General features: G+C 41.6%; 1 protein-coding gene across 1 annotated transcript; it reads left to right on the top strand.

Annotated features, from left to right (window-relative positions):
* Positions 1-1,028: 1,028 nt before the first annotated feature.
* Positions 1,029-12,263, top strand: snx18a (sorting nexin 18a). Its single transcript, XM_046034377.1, has 2 exons — positions 1,029-2,871; positions 10,770-12,263. Exons 1-2 carry the CDS (start codon positions 1,356-1,358, stop codon positions 11,021-11,023), a joined length of 1,770 nt encoding a protein of 589 aa, XP_045890333.1. The 5' UTR covers positions 1,029-1,355; the 3' UTR covers positions 11,024-12,263.
* The last annotated feature ends 6,526 nt before the right edge of the window (positions 12,264-18,789 follow it).

Genomic DNA, 18,789 nt, shown 5'->3' with positions numbered 1-18,789 from the left:
TGAACCTCAGCACTTTTAGATGACATTCCTTTTAGATGATGGAAGACAACAAAGTTTGGCAAAATCCAAGGTTAATCTGACATCGTAGTTAGTCATTATTCTAACTAAACCAAAGAAAAAGGTAAAGTATTCATATATTTAAGTAAAAGTAACAATATTACAAACACACCGAAGTCAAATTATTTTATATTATGTTATTGCACCACTTTACTCATGTAAGTAGCATTTTAGATCTGGCCGAGATTGATTTTAACCACTTTATTTTTGTCTGTGTAGTTTAATTTCTGACAATGCATTGTATTTAATAGGCTCATCATAGGTTAGTAATGTTTAATCTTAATCTGAAAAGTAACTATGGGTGTCATATAGGCCAAATGTCTTAAAAAGTGCTATATTTTGCCGCTGAAATGTAGTGAACTATAAATATTTAATAGCAAAAAAGTAGCTTACCTCAAAATTGTAGGCAATGTTAGCATTGTACCCATTCAATATTATTTCTTTGCACTATGCATATTTGTTTAAAATTAACAGAAACACTTGACATATATAGCCTATAAACATTTTATGTTGTTGGTCATTGTTACTTTTTCAAGACACCTATTTTTGCCTAACTTAAATGTTTGTTATTTGCTCAGATTTATTGTCCACGTTTTAACTGTAGCCTATGTCTGTCCGTGTTCTTCAAACTGTGAGAACAACTTAAAACCGGAGTCAAACCCCTGGTGTGTGTTCACAGGGGCCACTTGGCCAATGAAGCTGATTCTGCAAGATCCATGACCTCTTCGTGCTGTTTTTTAATGAAGCATTGCCTTTTCCAACTCGGGTCACACCGTCCACACAGGCTGGTGAGGCTGGATTGTGATATGTTTTGGGGGATATGAAGCACCCCACAAGTCTGCAGTCGCTTTCTTGCGGTACTCACAGGCGGTTGATTTGTGTTGTCTGGGTGGATTGCAGCATATTGTAGCTCCGCCCTCGATTACTCTGCCTGGGTCGACGTACGGTGGCTGCGCAGCGCTTGAAGGCAGAAGCGTCCGACTCGGAGCGGAGGGAGGTTGGAGGAGCAGAGCTGCTTAGTGTCGTTGTAGCGGAAATTATTGTTCGCTCCAGTTTCACGCACTGCAGCCTCTGGATTAAAACCACCGCAGTTTCCTCTCAAGACGAGCCGCAGCGCAGAAACGGATATAAAACAAGGGGTTTCTCACACTGCGAGAAGTTTGCACGCGGAGTTTTAAAGAGTAGTTTCGGGTGGGCTGGCTGAGCGAGCCTGGCTGCCCGCTGCGCGTCCCCCCTGCCCCGGCCAGCCAACCACAAGTTAGCCCGCTGTGCTGGTCTTCTTCCAGCTGTGGTGAATCATGGCGCTCAGAGCCAAGGCGCTGTACGACTTCAACTCTGAAAACCCCGGGGAGGTGTCGGTGAGGGAGAACGAAGTACTGACTTTGTACAGCGAACAGGACATAGATGGCTGGTTTGAGGGGACGAACAGCAAAGGAGAGAGGGGACTGTTCCCCGCTTCCTACGTGGAGATCCTGAGGAACGACGCCACCTCCACGTTCAACAACAACAGCTGTAGCACATCTGGGGACACTTACCCGGACTCCCGATACGCCAACGTCCCATCCGGAGGGTTTGACGGCTCTCAGAATAAAGTTGAGAACCTTTCTAAACTGTCTCCGCCCGCGTTCACCTCTTTCTCAGCCCCCACACAACAACAGCAGCAGCAGCAGCAGCACACTTACCAGCAGCAGAGCCAAGGGAGCGATGATGACTGGGATGATGACTGGGATGACAGCTCTACTGTCGCAGATGAGCCAGGGACTGTAGGAGGAAGGTATAGGGACTTTGAAGGCAATGGGCCTTCCACTTACAGAGTGTCAACATCGTCAATGGCAAGAGGAAATGCACAGCAAGCGAAGAGCTCTGCCACGGTCAGTAGGAACCTGAACAGGTTTTCAACCTTTGTGAAGTCAGGAGGAGAGGCGTTTGTGCTCGGGGAGGCGTCAGGCTTTGTGAAGGATGGGGATAAGATCTGTGTGGTAATGGGTCAATATGGTCCTGAGTGGCAGGAGAACCCGTACCCATTCGCTTGTACAATTGACGACCCCACTAAACAGACCAAGTTCAAGGGCATGAAAAGCTACATCTCCTATAAGCTGACACCCACCCACACCCAGACCCAGGTGAACAGGAGGTATAAGCACTTTGACTGGCTGTACGCTCGCCTGGTGGAGAAATTCCCTGTTATCTCGGTGCCACACATCCCGGAGAAGCAGGCCACAGGGCGATTTGAGGAGGACTTCATCTCCAAGAGGAGGAAGGGCCTGATATGGTGGATGAACCACATGACCAGCCACCCTGTCCTGGCCAGGTGTGATGTTTTCCAGCACTTCCTCACCTGCAACAGCGCTGACGAGAAGGCCTGGAAGCAGGGCAAGAGGAAGGCCGAGAAGGACGAGATGGTCGGAGCCAACTTTTTCCTCACCATCAGCCCCCCTGCAGCTCCGCTCGACTTCCAGGAGGTCGAAAGCAAAATAGACGGGTTCAAGACCTTCACCAAAAGGATGGACGAGAGCACCTTGCAGCTCAACGCCACTGTAAATGAGTTTGCCCGCAAGCAGATTAGTGGTTTCAAGAAGGAGTATCAGAAAGTGGGGCTGTCATTTAAGGTCCTCAGCCAAGCCTTTGAAATGGACCAGCAGGTGTACTCTGCTGGACTCAACCAGGCGATCTCCTTCACTGGGGAGGCGTATGAAGCCATCGGAGAGTATTTTGCTGAGCAGCCCAGCAAGGATCTCGACCCCATCACAGATTTGTTAGCTCTTTACCAAGGACACCTGGCAAATTACCCAGACATCATCCATGTCCAGAAAGGTAAAATAACAACACTGTCGTACACATTTTTATACATTTCTCACTGACGTCGTTTTGTATAAGGCTGCCTTCTTAGGAGAAATTTCTTCTTATTTTTTATGCCTTTTGATTCATGATATCAGGACACAGATAGTTGCCAACCTTTAATGTTTAGATACATTTCTTGTAGACAACTAAACACTTTTCTTATTAACTATTAACTTTTTTTTTAAATTAGAAAACAATACGACAATAGAGCTTAATCAGCTTAAACCCAATACTAAACTGAACACCAAAGGCTCTATGTAAAAGATGCAACCAATTCAAATCCCAGAACAACACTACAAGATAAGCCTCACTATAAACGTGTCCACTGAAATGTTTCATAATCCTAGCGTTCTAGTCTATTTATAATTCACCACATATACACGTAAATAAATTAAATAAAACAATATGCTGCATAGCTCCTGTATCCAAACATTACTTTTCATCACAAGTCTGGCTGAGTTACATTCAACAGGTTTTAATATAAGGAAATACGCGTGTTTGACGGCTGCAAAAAGGTAAACAAGTCAATTTGTTTCAGGCAGTTTAATTTGCTAGACGTGTCAACAGCAAACTGCAGTCAGGTTGCAAGTTTATGTTACTTTGCAAAACAAATAGGCCGTGTTTGCATTTGGAAATCGGTCTACATGCTTCTGCCCCTCTTTGTTCCACCTGCTGAATCAAATGGGCGGCACCCTTTTGGCTGTGTTTGGATTTCCATTACGGGTGAAGTACTACATATTAGTGCTCTGGAGACGGAGAATGACCTACCTGGCCCTTCAGTCACAACACTGACGCAACATGAGATTTGCAACTGAATCCTTCACAAATGATTGTCCATATGTTTTGTAGTCTCTGCACAGAAAGTCAATGTTAGACTAATGTAGGCCATCCTCCTGCAGGACCCTAACCCAGTGATTGTTCCCATTGTGCGGCAAAATGTCACTGGCATGAGAGGCAACACTGTTATGCAGCGTTGCGGCACTTGTGTTTAGAGAGAAGCTCTCTCTGATGTTTATCATGTGTGAAAATGTGGCACAATTGCTTCCTTTTGATGCAAAACAGAAAATGATAGTCTAAAAGAAACGTGTAACTCAAACCAAACTGCTCCTCTATGTGCTGTAGGTCGTACCCAACTGCTTTCTGAACATTTATGTGTGCCAATATTAGTCGATCTCGCTTTAAATCACATGGCTCTCTGATCAGGTTGGGAAAATGATCTTTTCATCCACCCATCATCCCCAGTGGTGTGTCCAGTATTTCATTTACCAGCTACATGGATACAAAGAATTTACTCTCAGAGCGACTTAGTAGAGCCACAACTCAAAGTTTAGCATTTTGCTGGTGACTTGTGTTAACAAGTGCACATCTTGCTTTGTCATTTGGCTCCCCTTACAAACACTGGGCCCATTCACTCCACAATAAACAACACTGGGGAAACAGGACGGGCTGTGTTTAGGCTGCAGTGGGACACAAACTTCCCAGTCAGCTCAAAACAAGTTCGCCACGTAGGCCACACACAGCCCAAATAAGGTGACGCAGCCATTTACAGAACATTTCGTGATAAGCCCTGCCTAATTCCACAGATAAGAAACTCTGGTTTGATACCGCTCATGGAAGACCTTGCTGCGGGCACAGTGTTGAGAAAAGAGTGCAGTGAAACAGGGCTTCACCGCGCCGGCAGACTGGAAACAAAGCTGACAGGAAAGTCAGGGCATGCAGCAGATGAAAGGAGAGCCGCATATAGCACATTGAATCCAAAATTACTTTGACCTCCTCTTGTGTTTAGTGGACTGAAGCTGTTTAGTTTCTCTATCCAGTTTTGTTTTCATTTATCCATTCCTTTTCCCCTTAATTCAGTTCAATTCAGTTGTTTTTATATCTATATCCTCTGTGAAAAACTCAGCATGTGCAAGCAGAATTTGTGTGTAACCGCTCATACTGCTAGGCCTGTTGGTCTATATTGTGCCAGTATCTGCAAGAAGCTATTTATGATGCCGCATGGTAGTGACAATGATATATTGGAACAGCAATGTCACTCGTTTTTAATACGCCCTTTCTGATCAGCGTGTGGAGGAAATCAAAGTGCTATTCTTCTGTTAGAAACTGAGGTTTGCTAATGTTTTCTCCTAGTGAGACACCTGAAGACAGGCTAGGCCACATCCTTTGCTGTCATAAACCACATTACACACAACAGCAGTGGTCTTACAGAAACTCACTCGGCCGAGAAGGTCAGCTGAGACTGAATAGTGCCAGAGCCATGCATTAATAGAGCGATAATCAAGACTTTAAGTCAGTCAGATAGTCAAATGGTCTCCATAGCAGCTTTAAAAGTGCAGTTTGAAGCTAACAGTCTTGGTCATTACCCCTATTGAAGAGGTTATCTCTTGATGTGGTCTTGCAGTCACTGTTGCTCTCTTTAGGAGAAGCCTGTCAAAACATTATTTGTCAGTCTTATCAACTGCTGAATTCCATTTTTAGCTCCCTATATCAGTGTCATTAGGACGTCAGACACCAGGCAGGTTTTTATTTGATAGTGACCAGCGAAATGTGAGCTTTCCCAAAGAGGGACACTGAACATGACCCTATTGATCTCTACCTCTTCAGGGATCCCATTAGCCATTAGCATGGAGCTTGACTGTGATATTGACATCGCGTCTGGTGTTGCTTTCAAAAATATATAGAGCTTCACGTTATTTTTTATTTTTGTATATCCTAATCTGATATTGTGGCCATTCCTTTACGTTGTTTCTTATTATTTTAAGAGGGTTCATAAATGCTCACTTTACAAACCCAAGAAAAGCTTACATCTGGTTTGGCAGATTAGCAAAGAAGCTACGTTTGTTTTTATAAGTCAGTCTAAAATTTAAATGCTCTTGTATTCAGCGTTATTGAAGCTCAAAGGGGAGAGAGGTTGAACGTTAAAACTTGTGGTCTGTAAATGTCTAGCAGTCTGTGCAGAGATGAAAACACACTTTTTTTTTTGTCACACACCTGACTGCTTGTCAAGTGAATATTGAAATGCAACCAGTTATGCTGCTCTTAAGTTCTTGTTCAAACACTTAGTGTGTATATAATATTGATCTTGCCTGCAGTGCTTCCTCGAGGAAACACTTGTTGTTAACTTAAGGGTAGAGGAAAACTAACCCCTACAGTGAATTTGCAAGTAATGTTTTCATTCAGTAGATAAAAATGCTCCGACTATTATCAGTCTTTATCTGGCAAAAAAAAAAAGAAAAAATAGACTATTTGCTTGAAAGTAAAGACTGCATACAGAATACAAAACCAGTAGGAGAGGATAGTAAGCTTAAGCCTATCTGTGGTGAATTAAGATTAAGTTCATGAGTAATTAAGTTGAAGAAATACTTTTAGGCTTGGCCTACTCTTTCCCTGGTTAATGTTACCTATTCACTAAGAGCTGCATTTTGTCTGATCTCATTACAGTTTTATCACCACATAGTGATAAAACAATGGCAGGCAAGTAAGGGAAAGATGTCAGGTTTTCCTGCTGAGTCAGCTGACACTCCTTCTGTGTAAATACTGTGCGTCTGTCTGATATATTGTTACGGCCTATTTAAATGTCCTCTAATGCACACATGGATGGCCGAGGTGGTGGAGTGATTAGATGGGGATTGCTGCTGGTTGTTCAGGTCACAGGCTCGCAGTAGCTCAGTGTTGTGTAACCAGGGATTACGTAAGAGCTGAAGCTGCAGCGTCTAGGAGGGCTCTGTGCCACCTCTGTGCTCCCAGGGAGCATTTCCTCAGAGGCGTACATAAAGATTTTGTCTTATATATTGTGTGACACTATAGTATGTTAAAAAAATCATAAATCACCGTAGGTGATGCTGGGGTCAGGCAGTAATCAGTAGCATTGAATCTCATAGGTTTATTTTAAAACAACAGCATTATGTATCTCAAACACTGGCAGTGTCCAGTATTTTCAGTGGCAGTAACCTAAGAAAGCAAAGATGGCATGAGCCGAAGAAGCAGTTGTACAACAAGACATCAGGTGCAATACGGCATTACTTAACTATCTAAAGAAAAAGAGTATCTATTGTTTTTTGATCTGTCAGTCACTTTTAACAGTAAAATAAATATCTTCAGGTTCTGGACTGTTGGTCTGACAATACAAGCAATTTGAAGACTTCACCTTGGTCTCTGGGAAATTGTGATAAGCTCTTTTCACTATTTTCTAGTGTTGTAGTACTCGAGACCGGTCTTAAGATCATTTTTTGATGGTCTTGGTCTCGTCTCGGACATTGAGGACTCAAGAACAGTCAAGACCATAACTTTGGGAATATCAATAAATTGCTTTTGCATTGTCTGATTTATTTGTTAACATCCTAACTTTGATTGGATGTAAAACGTATAGCTTCAAAACGCAACCAATAACCCTAATTAAGCATGGAAAAGGAGTGTTGTGGGTGCTTTAGCAGCAATTTGTGGGTGTTTTAATGGGAATGTGGATCTTTCAGATCAATTTGAGAAGTACCTATTATCTCATTCCACATTTTATTGTGTGTCATGTAATGTGGGGAACTGGTCTTGGTCTTGTCTCGGTCTCGCCCTCCCTCGGTCTCAGCCCCTAAAAGTCTTGGTCTTGTCTCGGTCTCGGTTTGGGCGGTCTTGACTACAACACTACTATTTTCTGACAGCTCATTGACTAAACTATGAATTAATTGAGAAAATATTAATGAGTAATTAAAATAATAGATATTTTACCACTTACAGACTCAGTATCTTACTGGTGGCTCCGTTGCAACAGGCCTTGCAGCAGCTGTGAAAAAGATGTGTCTATAACAGTTTGCTGACACCATTTTCTGTGACTGAACTCTTGCCTTTCTCATAAAGTCTCCATGGTAACAATTACTCCTCCTTAGTCCATTAGTGGGCTTTTAAAACACAGGAAGCCAGAGACCTTTAAGGTATGGTAAACACCTTTGGGATGTGCATTTAAGTATTTGGACAGCTGGGTTGTTCCCGTCTCTCTCCTCTCCACCCCCTGTCTCTGTTCCCCTGTTATCTTTACCTCTCTTTCTGTCATGTTAGAGGAATTTCAAAGATCTGGGTAAAACTGCATCTGAGGGAGCTTAAGCCGGGAGGCAAACTGGGCAGATTTTCAGTGGGAAAGGTGAAGACATGGGATTTTGTCAGCATATTTCTTTGCTCTGTATCCTGTAATATATGATATTTATGTGATGAGTGTTGAGAGTTGTAAAGAAAAAGGCAGCCATGGTGCATTTTTGTGAACTTTAAGGGTAGACAGAAGCCAAAAGAGTTCTGAGTTAAGTCAGTATGTATCCTGTGCTCTCACATTTCAGGAAACGTGTAGGCTGAATCAGGCTTTAAACAGAGTGCTGGTGAGTAAGCTCACATAATGACTTGAAAATCCCATGACAGGCCAATACAGGACATTTTGCTGCGTGCCTTAAGGTCACAAATCTCATCATCACACCCTGCCCTAAAGCCAACGCATTGAGATAGCATTGTCTGTCAACTGGTTATGCCTTTGTTGGAGTCACGCTCATCTCACTACATGTTGTCTCTGTCGTTTTGAACTATAACAGCATGTTATTGTTAACACTGTACCATCACCATGTTGGTTTCTGTGTTTCAAACTGTTGAGCCAACCAATGTTTAAGTGACGTTAACAAGTCGGACAGATCAAAAGGCTCTACAGCAAGGTTTATTTAAAACACCTCAGGGCTACAACTGTGATTCATTTCATGATCAGTTATTCTGCAAATTAGTTTCTCGATTCATTGTTTGGTCTATCAAATGTCAGGAAATGTAAAAAAAATGCCCATCCCAAATTTCTTGACCACAAAGTGATGCCTTTGAATGTCTTGTCAGGTCCAACCAACAGTCCAAAATACATAGAGTGAGCTACCTGAAACACTGAGAAGCGACAAGTCATCGTGTTCGAGAAGCTGTAATAATATAGGTACTTGATGTTACAGTAGCAATGAGGCGTCTGGCTTTACCACCTGCTTCTGCTTAGAATATCACAAGAGCTCCAAAGTTAATTTAAGAAAAGGGGGACATTTTCAAACTTCTCTTCTTTGGCCTACGAATGAAGTTGCAAACTGGAAAATTTTCGACAAGAACAAAAAGTGCCATAAGATAAATTAAGAAGTTATGTGAGCACACACCTACCTACATACCTTAGCATTCATGCCATGACATGTAGACATTATTTCTGAGTAGTTGGATCAGACATAAGGTCATATCCTGTCAGTTTCTCTTGCGTTCAGACTGAACACTTATCGCTCATGACATTTCTTCCTTTGTCTGGACAGAAAATGTCAGCAATTTGATAAGTCATCTGTCATGAGCTCCTGGTGTTTTGACCCTGCCTTCTGCTCCCATCAAAACATCGGTCTGGAAGGTTGTAGGCTAATTTCTTGTTTTGGCACCAGTATGGCTGAAGGCTTATTCTGCAGCAAGCAAAACTTGAGGGAGGGAGTTTAAAGGAAGCTGCAGTGACAGTTCGTATGTGTCAAAATGGTTGGTTTGTAAACCATCCTGTCTTGAATTGACCACAGTGACAACAGCAACTAGCTCTTCCTGGCAGAGTGCAAACTGAGTGGTGTACTTGTGTCTCTCAGTATGAGTGTAATGTGCTGGATTTATTATTTAATGCAAGTTTTATTTTTTTATTTTTTATTTATTTTTATAGATGTTTAGGAGAGGTACAGTCAGACCATGTCATGGTTTATTTATATTCACTTGTGATGATCGAAGTAATGTCCAACAGCTGAACTCAAAAAGCAACTCAAACTCATCATTAACCTCTAAATGATGACAGTGATGGGAAATATCTTACAAACAGACCTCCCTGTAGAGTGCAAACCTAAAAGAGCAAAAGCCTACATAATGCTCCTTGGCCTTTGAAACAACACTCAGGTTATTGCAGAAAGTTAGTTAGCTGGACATGCTCACATTTGTAGCTTGTGTTCAGGTAAACACATCGTTTAATCCGTTCATTTGTTAGACTTTGGAGTGTGTGTTTTCGGTTTTGCAATGGTTAAAATACTAATCTACCAATCAGGCTCTTGCCATACAGAGGAAGAATCTTACTGCAGCCCTGATGTTTATCATTTCAACAGTTACTTAGGGTTGCTAAGCTATTATTGGATAATCATTGTTCAGGGGTGGGGTTTAGCAAACAGTGAATTGCTCAACCATGACGTCCGCATTAAAGAATACCTAAGTCTTACAAAAACAGGTTTGTTCACATTTGGTATCCAATTGTACAAGTTTAATATTATGTCCTTGAAATTGCCAGTGATTATTGGAATCAAAGTTCCAGCACCTTAAATGGTTGTTTGTAAAAGGCTTTTGAAGTGAAATGATGTAACAGATTTGTCTTTTCTTTTTTTATAAAGTCGGGCCCGCTCACATTCCCTAACTATAGACACAGATGTGGTTCTCAGGGAGTTTGGAACAAACTGTTCATCAAACTATTTTTGGCCACTTCCTTGAAGTTATAGACTGTCAAGCTGTGCTCTTGAATCTTAATAGCAAAGAATATTCCAATCATTAATCAGCTTTTCTGTGAAACTGTCTGAAAGTCAGATGTTTGTTTGATTAGTTAAAAATTAGGTTTAAGGAAACAAATCTCACATCTTAAGGACGGAACATTGTGTAAAACGCAGCCTACATGTGGGCTCTCACACACTGGTTAAAATAGTATCTGTATGTAAATAGGATTTTCCCTATATTTGAACATTGATAAATAAGTGGTGTGTGGCTTCCATTTGTAGAACATGCACTCTCATGAAGCTCTTTCATAAATGGACATGATAATTGTAAATGGGATCATGGAACAACAAACTAAATCTTTTTATTTTTACTCTCTCATCCCCAAACAGGAGCCCTGACAAAGGTGAAAGAGAGCAAGAAGCATGTGGAGGAGGGCAAGATGGACCGGGCACAGGCGGAAGGCATCGACGATCGCTGCAACATCATATCCTGTGCCACTCTGGCCGAGATCCAGCACTTCCACCATATCCGCGTGCGCGACTTCAAGGCACAGATGCAGCACTACCTACAGCAGCAGATTTCCTTCTTCCAGAAGGTCACAGGAAAGTTAGAGGAGGCTCTACAGAAATACGACAACGCGTAATAGGTCACTTGTCTCTCAGACCGTCGGTTTACACCTTGATGATCAGTGGCCATGCTCCTCCCTCGGCCAGCCAGTAGAGCTTTGGCTAACAAACAGCTAGTATCATATACTGCTGAATGCTGTTCATCCAACAGGGAGGGACATTCAAGGAGATTACTCTCCAGTAATAATGAAATTTCAACCAAATACAGGTTTCTGTGTGTGTTGGCCACATTTTTGGGGTGGACTGGATGTCAGTGTTTAAGAAGGGACGTGTAATTTAATGAAATTAGGCCAACTTGTAATACAAACAACAACAACATGGTCATGCCTTTTAATTTAACGAGAATCAATGATGGTGCACCACTTGGTGCATGGGTAAATTAAATCTAATCGATGTTATGACCTGCAGAGAGAGAACCTTGTGTCTGCTGCTACCTACACACCCGGTGCAAGATTTAATATATCAAGTGTTTTTGTCTTAAAAACACTGTTTTTAACCGACTGTTTTCAAGTGACTGCCACTCCAGAAGCAGCATTTCTCCAGTGGCTAGCACACTGCCTTCTGGAAACACTCATGCCCTTCCTGGTATCTCTCTCCTTGGACTAACAAGACGAAATGTTTACAGTCTCCTCGCTGAGCGGCCACAGACACCACTGTCTCGCTGTGCCTTCTGATTACGTCTCTCTGGTCATTTTTGTTACTTGTTACTAAAAAGCTTTACATACTGTATATGTAAAAATATATTCTATTTGTTTTTACAAAGCTACACATTTTGCAGTCTTTGAAAAAAAAAAAAGATCACTGTGCTTTGAGGGCTGTGTCTTTTATAGTCTTTTTTTCCCCCAGTGGCCCCAGGATTGATTTTCAACACTCAAGAGTGTGACAAAATCAGAATCAATGAGATGTACCTGCTTTGACAATATGTACCCACGCCTTATACATGGCACAGCCAGCACTGGTGCTGATTTTAAGCTTGCAGAATTTAAGGGATGAATATAAATGACACTTGTTGTGCCAGATACCTGAATTTGTATCAACAAAAATGTTTGTTTTCAGGCTTAGTTTTGAGCGTAGTGTTCAGAGGCAGAATGTTAGAGGGCACACGGTTCCTCACCTGTTTTAATAATGCAGTCATTTTAATAGCACACTTCTAGACAGTTCAGTTGTACGGCTATTTTAACCTTCATGGTGATGGTTGCATCACGAAGAGAAAAACATAGAAGCAGAGACACAAAATAAATTCCTCCTTCACAGAAAGCTGTTGGTTGGTCCTGTGTCTTTTGTGAAGTACTTTGAATATGTAATTACTCTTATGTTACTGTTGGACTGAAAATGTCTGATCTCTTCAGTCCAGAGCATGAGCCTGAATACAGTGAACAACTGGGAGAAGGCAATATAAAATTGTGTATTGCGCTGACAGCTTAATTTGCCCTTTAACGGTCCTTCAAAGTGCCTCAGACACTCATCCTATAGAATTTATATGACCCATATAATGTGGCCACCTTACCATTTTATGATGGCAGAAAGACAAAGAGAGCAAACTGCGACTCTGCAGGTTTCCTTGGCTGCATCCCTGGTGTGCCGTGTCAGTGCTTCATGCTAAGCTCACACTCGGCTCGCAGATCTGCTGACAGCGCAGGTCCCAGCCAGCCATCTGGGACATCTGGTCACTGTTAAAAGTGGTGGAGCAGATGACAGTGAACACGAAGTGAACAGGAAAAGGTCAAAAATAGCTGGGAGAGTTTCATATTAGCTATCATCACCACTACCTACAGCATAACCAAGATAACCAAGATGCAGAACAGTGCTTATTGGAGAAAACATTATCTCCTCGCACAGATCATCTGATTCTCCCTGTGCACGTCAACAGTTTGGTTCAATGCTGGCCCTTTGTTTACGATCATATACTGTGAAGCAGTACAGTGTCTTTTTTTCCCAGATGAGAAGCTGGTTTGACAGATGGCGTGCAGAAGATAACAGATAGCAGCAGCTTTCATCACCGCTGGGTCTAAAGAAGCAAGCACCCAGTTCTGTGAATATACTGTATGTTTATATGTTAACATGCTCCCACCAGCAGATTATCTATCAAGACTTGCCCCTCTGCCCTCTGTCCTCTTCTGACCCTGCTTAAAACCAGAATACAGAAATGTACAGATACCCTGATATGTTGTAAATTGTATATTCTCCTGCTGAGATATCTAATAGTAATTTTGAAATTATATTAATTAAATGTACTGTGATATTACTCAGTACTGTGATAAAATGCAACTAGACCATCTCTCAAACATTAGAGCTTTATATGTAGTTAATGAATCCATTTCCTAAGGGAGAAGCAGATGCCTTTTAATTTTAACAAGACTAAAGAGTCTCCAGCCACAGAAGCAGCTCTTTGTGGATGCACTGAGGCCATCTTAGTTTACTGCATTAGCATGCTAACATTTGGTAATTAAACACTAAAAACAAAGTAGCTGAGGCTGATAGGAATTTCATTAGTTATGCAGGCATTTGGTCATATTGCACGATTTAAGATTTTTTCCTGATGATGGCACTAGATGAAAAGGGGGATCAACAAAGTTGTTACAATATATTGTGAGGGGGACATGAATGTATGTACCAAATTTCATGGCATACATCCAATAGTTGTCGAAACATTCACTTAAAACTACGAATGTCAACCCCCATGGTGACACTTGAGGAAAAATCAGGGGACTGCCAAAGTCATTAGGATATACATATCATCTGGGCACCATGAATAACTGCCAGTTCATCAGGTACGTGTTGAAATATTTCACTGGATAAGTGAAAAGTCACGGGATTACCAATATCATTAGGATTTATCCTTTGGGCACCATGAATGTCCAAAAGTGTTTAAGATATTTTGGTGACACTGAATCAAAAATTTGGGAGTCACCAAAATCAGTAGTGTCACCCTCTTGGGATATTGAACGTCTGTACAAAACTTCATGGCAATCCATCCAATAGAGAAATTTGGAGTCTAGATTAAAGTGGTGGACCGGCCGAGACAGCGACATTACCATCTGTAGAGCTGCACTGTCGAGCTAAACTCTCACCGTCTCCTTTCTCTTTCCCGTCCTCCATATTTCAGTTTTAATCTGGGGTTTCCATTTTTTAGCATGAACTTGACAAGATGCACACAGCCTATAGTAATATTATCCCCAGGCCCTCTGTAAAAACTGCCAACGCCTGGGGAAATGGGTGCTCCTGTTTTTACATTCTTGCTCTTCCTGGCCTTAAGCTTTGGTTGTTCTGAATTAGTAAACCTGATCAATTATAGGCACATATAGTTCAGAAAAAGGATTTGGTTGAGAACTGCATTTACACACAGCTACTCTTGTTACCTGAGTGATGTGAAAGATTGGAATGAACATAATGTTTGTAATGCATCAACATGTGATAAGAACAATAACGTCATAGTGTTAGTTTTGGTTCTGTAAGATTGTATCATTATATATTGTTTAATGTTGTGCATAACACGCAGAGGGCAAATGTTTTGTGTCAGTTCATCATCTTCAGTGACTCACCACAGTCTAACACACAGGAAACACCAGCTCTCCATTCAGACTTGGACTTTTCTTCTTGCACTGCAATGTCAGCAGCTGACCACATTCCACAGACACAAACGTCAAGTGTGTGAAACCGATGGGCACAAGAGCAGCACCGGAAATACTTTCCAGATGCTGTGGGGGAGCATGATAACAGAGCATGACACACTGTACTAAAGGGTGAAAACAAGAGATACGAGAGACTGAGTGTGATTTTCTGGAGGATTTGTTCTGGGAGAGTTTGTAATCGATGAAGTCAAAGTAGTTCAGCTCTAATAACATCACATGTCCAAAATAAGTTGTCATCCGGTGCTCCTATGAGACTTGGCTCTCTTCCTTTTGGACATGCAGTAACTCGCTGGAATTCACTGAATGTAACCCGGAAACATTCTGTACCTTTTTTGTCAGCGTGGTGACCACCCAAAAATGACAAAATCTGGCCAAACCCCTTCCCAACTGATCATTTACAGCTCTCACACAAGGAAAAAAATAAACAATTTGACAGCATACTTTCACCTCTATCATAACTGAAGAGTAGTGTTAAATTGGTATTTAACTTGAGTATTTTTCTGTTTTCATCAGACTTGTTTTCAAATTCCCCAATCTAGAAATAGGTTTGTTTTTCATGAGTTTCAATAGCTGGCACTGAGAAGCAGAGCCGCAGCTGAGAGATCAGGGTTTCCCCCTCTAATGACCTGGCACTGACGCCACCTTCGACCGCATTGCTTTCATAAGGACTGAATCAGTGTCTCAAGAGCCTTGCGTCGATTTCACCCAATTCCTGTTGCACCCTCCCTGTGCAACACTCAGGTCTGACTCCTCAGTGAAACCAAGAAACAGGGACAACACATCTTAACTGGTAGCTCTTTTGTGTTGCTCCAAATGGCGTATCCCTGCTTAGATCCCACCATGACACCTTAGTACACCCTACACAAACTCTTCACCTCCCTCTTTGGAGCTTTTACACTCCCATGACATAATTTCACACTACATACCATTGTGTGTTTGACCCTGACTTCCTCTTATTGCTTCAGGTGATTAAATGTTATGTTATAATGCCAGGAAATGCCCTGAGGCGAACCACAATGATTTTATCCCGACTATTTCGTCTTGTAATATTACTGTATTGAAAGAGGAAATACAAAAACGAAACACAGGATTTCTGTTAAAAGGAAATGATTTGTTTCGGACTGAAGTACAGCATGTCGTGTTGAAACAGCTGCTGTCTGGTGCACCACTAGTAAGACTTTATAGTTGTGCTGGTCAAAGGTAGATTTAGAGTTGTGCATTTTATCTGCTCTTCCTTCAAATAAAGATGATAATGACGTCGCCTTGTGGTCTTGGAAAAGATTCAACTTTTTTGCTGGGCAACCCTTAGTTTTTTTCCAGATGACCTCCTGTGTTGCCGGTGTTGTGCCGAATTCTGCCTGCCTGCCGAGAATTGCATGCACCTCGCGGGTGATAACGGTAATTTAAGCTGAGAAAAGAGGTGGATGCAAATCTCGGAAGGTAGCCTACAAAGTTTGATGTGCTGAATTATGCATCCACCTCTTTAGGTCCTTTTCACACACTTTTCTGTGCTCATTGATCAAACAGCGTTATCACCACATATATTTACTGAACGTCAAGGAATGGTGCTTCTACTAAGTGTATTAAAATATAAAAGACTCTAAACGTTCATAAAATATATACTTGTTTATTATTATATTAATTTATCACCATTGATGAACCCCACAAAGAATATTATAGCATTTAAAAGCAGCATTTGGAGGTGTATGCAATTCTCGGCAGGCAGGCAAAACTCGGCATAACACCGGAAAGTCCTCATTTAAAAGAAAGAGAGGGCAAGTCGGTCTGAACGCAGCCTTTAAAGCAATAGTTCAACATCTTGGGAAAGGCCCTTTCTTGCCAAGAGTGAAATGAGAAGGTCTCTACCACTGTCATGCCTGTTTACTAATTATGAAGCTAGAACCAGTAGCCAATTAGCTTAGCTTAGCATGAAGACTGGAAACAGGAGGGAACATTTTAAAAAATGCCTACTAACAACTCTAAACTTCACTTATGAACACATAGTATCTTGTTTGTTTAATATGAACACAAACACAACTGTAAAGATTTCAAGTTGTGGTTTTATCAAGTTATTTATCTTGGCAAACAACAGCTGGGCGCAGTGATGTCTCTGTCTTGTCACTCTGAGAGGTTGCCAGAGACGTTGAGGGGTTGGATAAACTGTTGTTTTTATCTCCATACTTAAACCTGCAATAACAGATTTTTTGATCTTCGGGGCAGCCGAAACAAGCTGTGAACACAACACTGACATATTATCCCCCGTGTTGAACTTGTTAGCAAACAGTTGCCTTTTCACACATCCAGCAGATACAGTCCAATATTCACCCTCCTTTAACTTTATTTTTGGTCTCCACAAACTACTGATAGACACATTTGGCTCTTACGTTGCTAAATGCATCACTATATTCACCTGTCTGCTGTTTGGTGCTGACCAGGTAGTATGTGGGCTTTTAGAACTAATTTGATAAAAGCAGCTGCCTGCCACAGCCGGGAGCAATGCTGTGAGAGTGGTGAACCAAAGCTAGGTAAACAAAAAGTTACCTTGGCAGCTGGAAAAAACAAACCATGAGCTGGAAGTAGAGCTGAAGGGAACTGCAGAGTCAGGTGACCACTCTCTGCTCGTTCGTCACTACAGACGACCTCTTTACAAGTGATCCATTGCTAAATTTTAATTATAGCCACTTAAACACACAGACAGGAGGGTGCTGTTTATCTATTCATCTCACTCTAAGCAAGAAAATACGTGTATTACCCCAAATTTTTTAAATCATGAAACTGATGGGAGTGTTAAATACATGGCAGGGTTTTGGTTAATAAAGACCAATGGACAACAGAAGTCAGAATGCACATGCCAATTTTTTTACAATTTCATCACTACAAGTGTGCATCTTGAAAAAGCATGTGCTGATTTAAAACAGCAGTATGTCACACCATGTTTCTTCAGGCTTAATTCTAGCTCTTGGTGTCATGCTGTTCATCTTTCTCACATGATAGATGAAATGGTTCAATCAATATCAATATCAATTTTATTTATAAAGCACACTTAAAACAACCAAGGTTGACCAAGGTGCTTCACAGGTTAAAATACAACAACAAGACACTACTTACACAGTAAAAGTACAGCAATAAAACATTATAATATACAGTATACGATATATAGTGATATTAAAATTGCCAGGAATAATAACAGACTTAACTCAAAAGAAAATGCCAAAGAAAAGAGATGTGTTTGGGGCAGTTCTGATATGGACTGGCAGGTTGTTCTACAGGTTTGGAGCAGCTACACTAAAGGCTCGATCGCCTCTGGTTTTAAGTCTGCTTCTGGGTACATCCAGGAGGAGGAGACTGGCGGATCACAGCACTCTAGCTGCAGTATGAAAGTGAAGAAGCTCCATTAAGTACAATGGAGCCAATCCATTAAGGCATTTAAAAGTTAAAAGTAAGATTTTAAAATCAATCCTGTAATGAACAAGAAGCAAGTGGAGGGAGCGCAACACTGGTGCGATGTGGTCCCTCTTCTTCTTTCCTGTCAGGCGGGCAGCAGCATTTTGGACCAACTGCAGGCGCTGAATAGATGACTTGTCTAAACCCACATATAATGAGTTGCAATAGTCAAGGCGGGAAGTTATAAAGGCATTAATCACCCTCTCTATATCTTTAGGAGGGAGATAGGCCTTTACCTTAGCTATAGTTCTCAGCTGGAAAAAGCAGGATCTAACAGTGGCGGATATCTGTTTATCAAATTTAAATGCACTATCCAATACAACTCCCAGGACTCCTCACAGTTGAGCGGTTGTTTGACGTTAAAGGGCCGAGAGAATCTACATCAAGCAGTTCAGAGTGTCCAAACACTATGATCTCTGTCTTGTCTCTGTTTAGGTTGAGGAAGTTTAGGTTCATCCACGTTGACTGTATGAAGTGTCCTTCATACAGTCAACGTGGATGAACCTGAACTTATGTATGAACCTAAACGACACTTCTGTCCTGTTTTGACATTCAGGGGCAAATAAATTTGAATATCGTCTGCAAAACAGTGGAAAGAGACCTCATACCTCTCAAAAATGGAGGCCAAGGGGTAGCATATACAAAGAAAATAAGATGGGGCCTAAGACAGAACCTTGAGGGACACCGCAGGTAAATGGGGCCGTCTC

This window comes from Micropterus dolomieu, linkage group LG21, assembly GCF_021292245.1.
Source record: "Micropterus dolomieu isolate WLL.071019.BEF.003 ecotype Adirondacks linkage group LG21, ASM2129224v1, whole genome shotgun sequence".
In the NCBI taxonomy this organism is placed as follows: domain Eukaryota; kingdom Metazoa; phylum Chordata; class Actinopteri; order Centrarchiformes; family Centrarchidae; genus Micropterus; species Micropterus dolomieu.
This window is presented reverse-complemented; position numbering and strand designations above follow the sequence as displayed.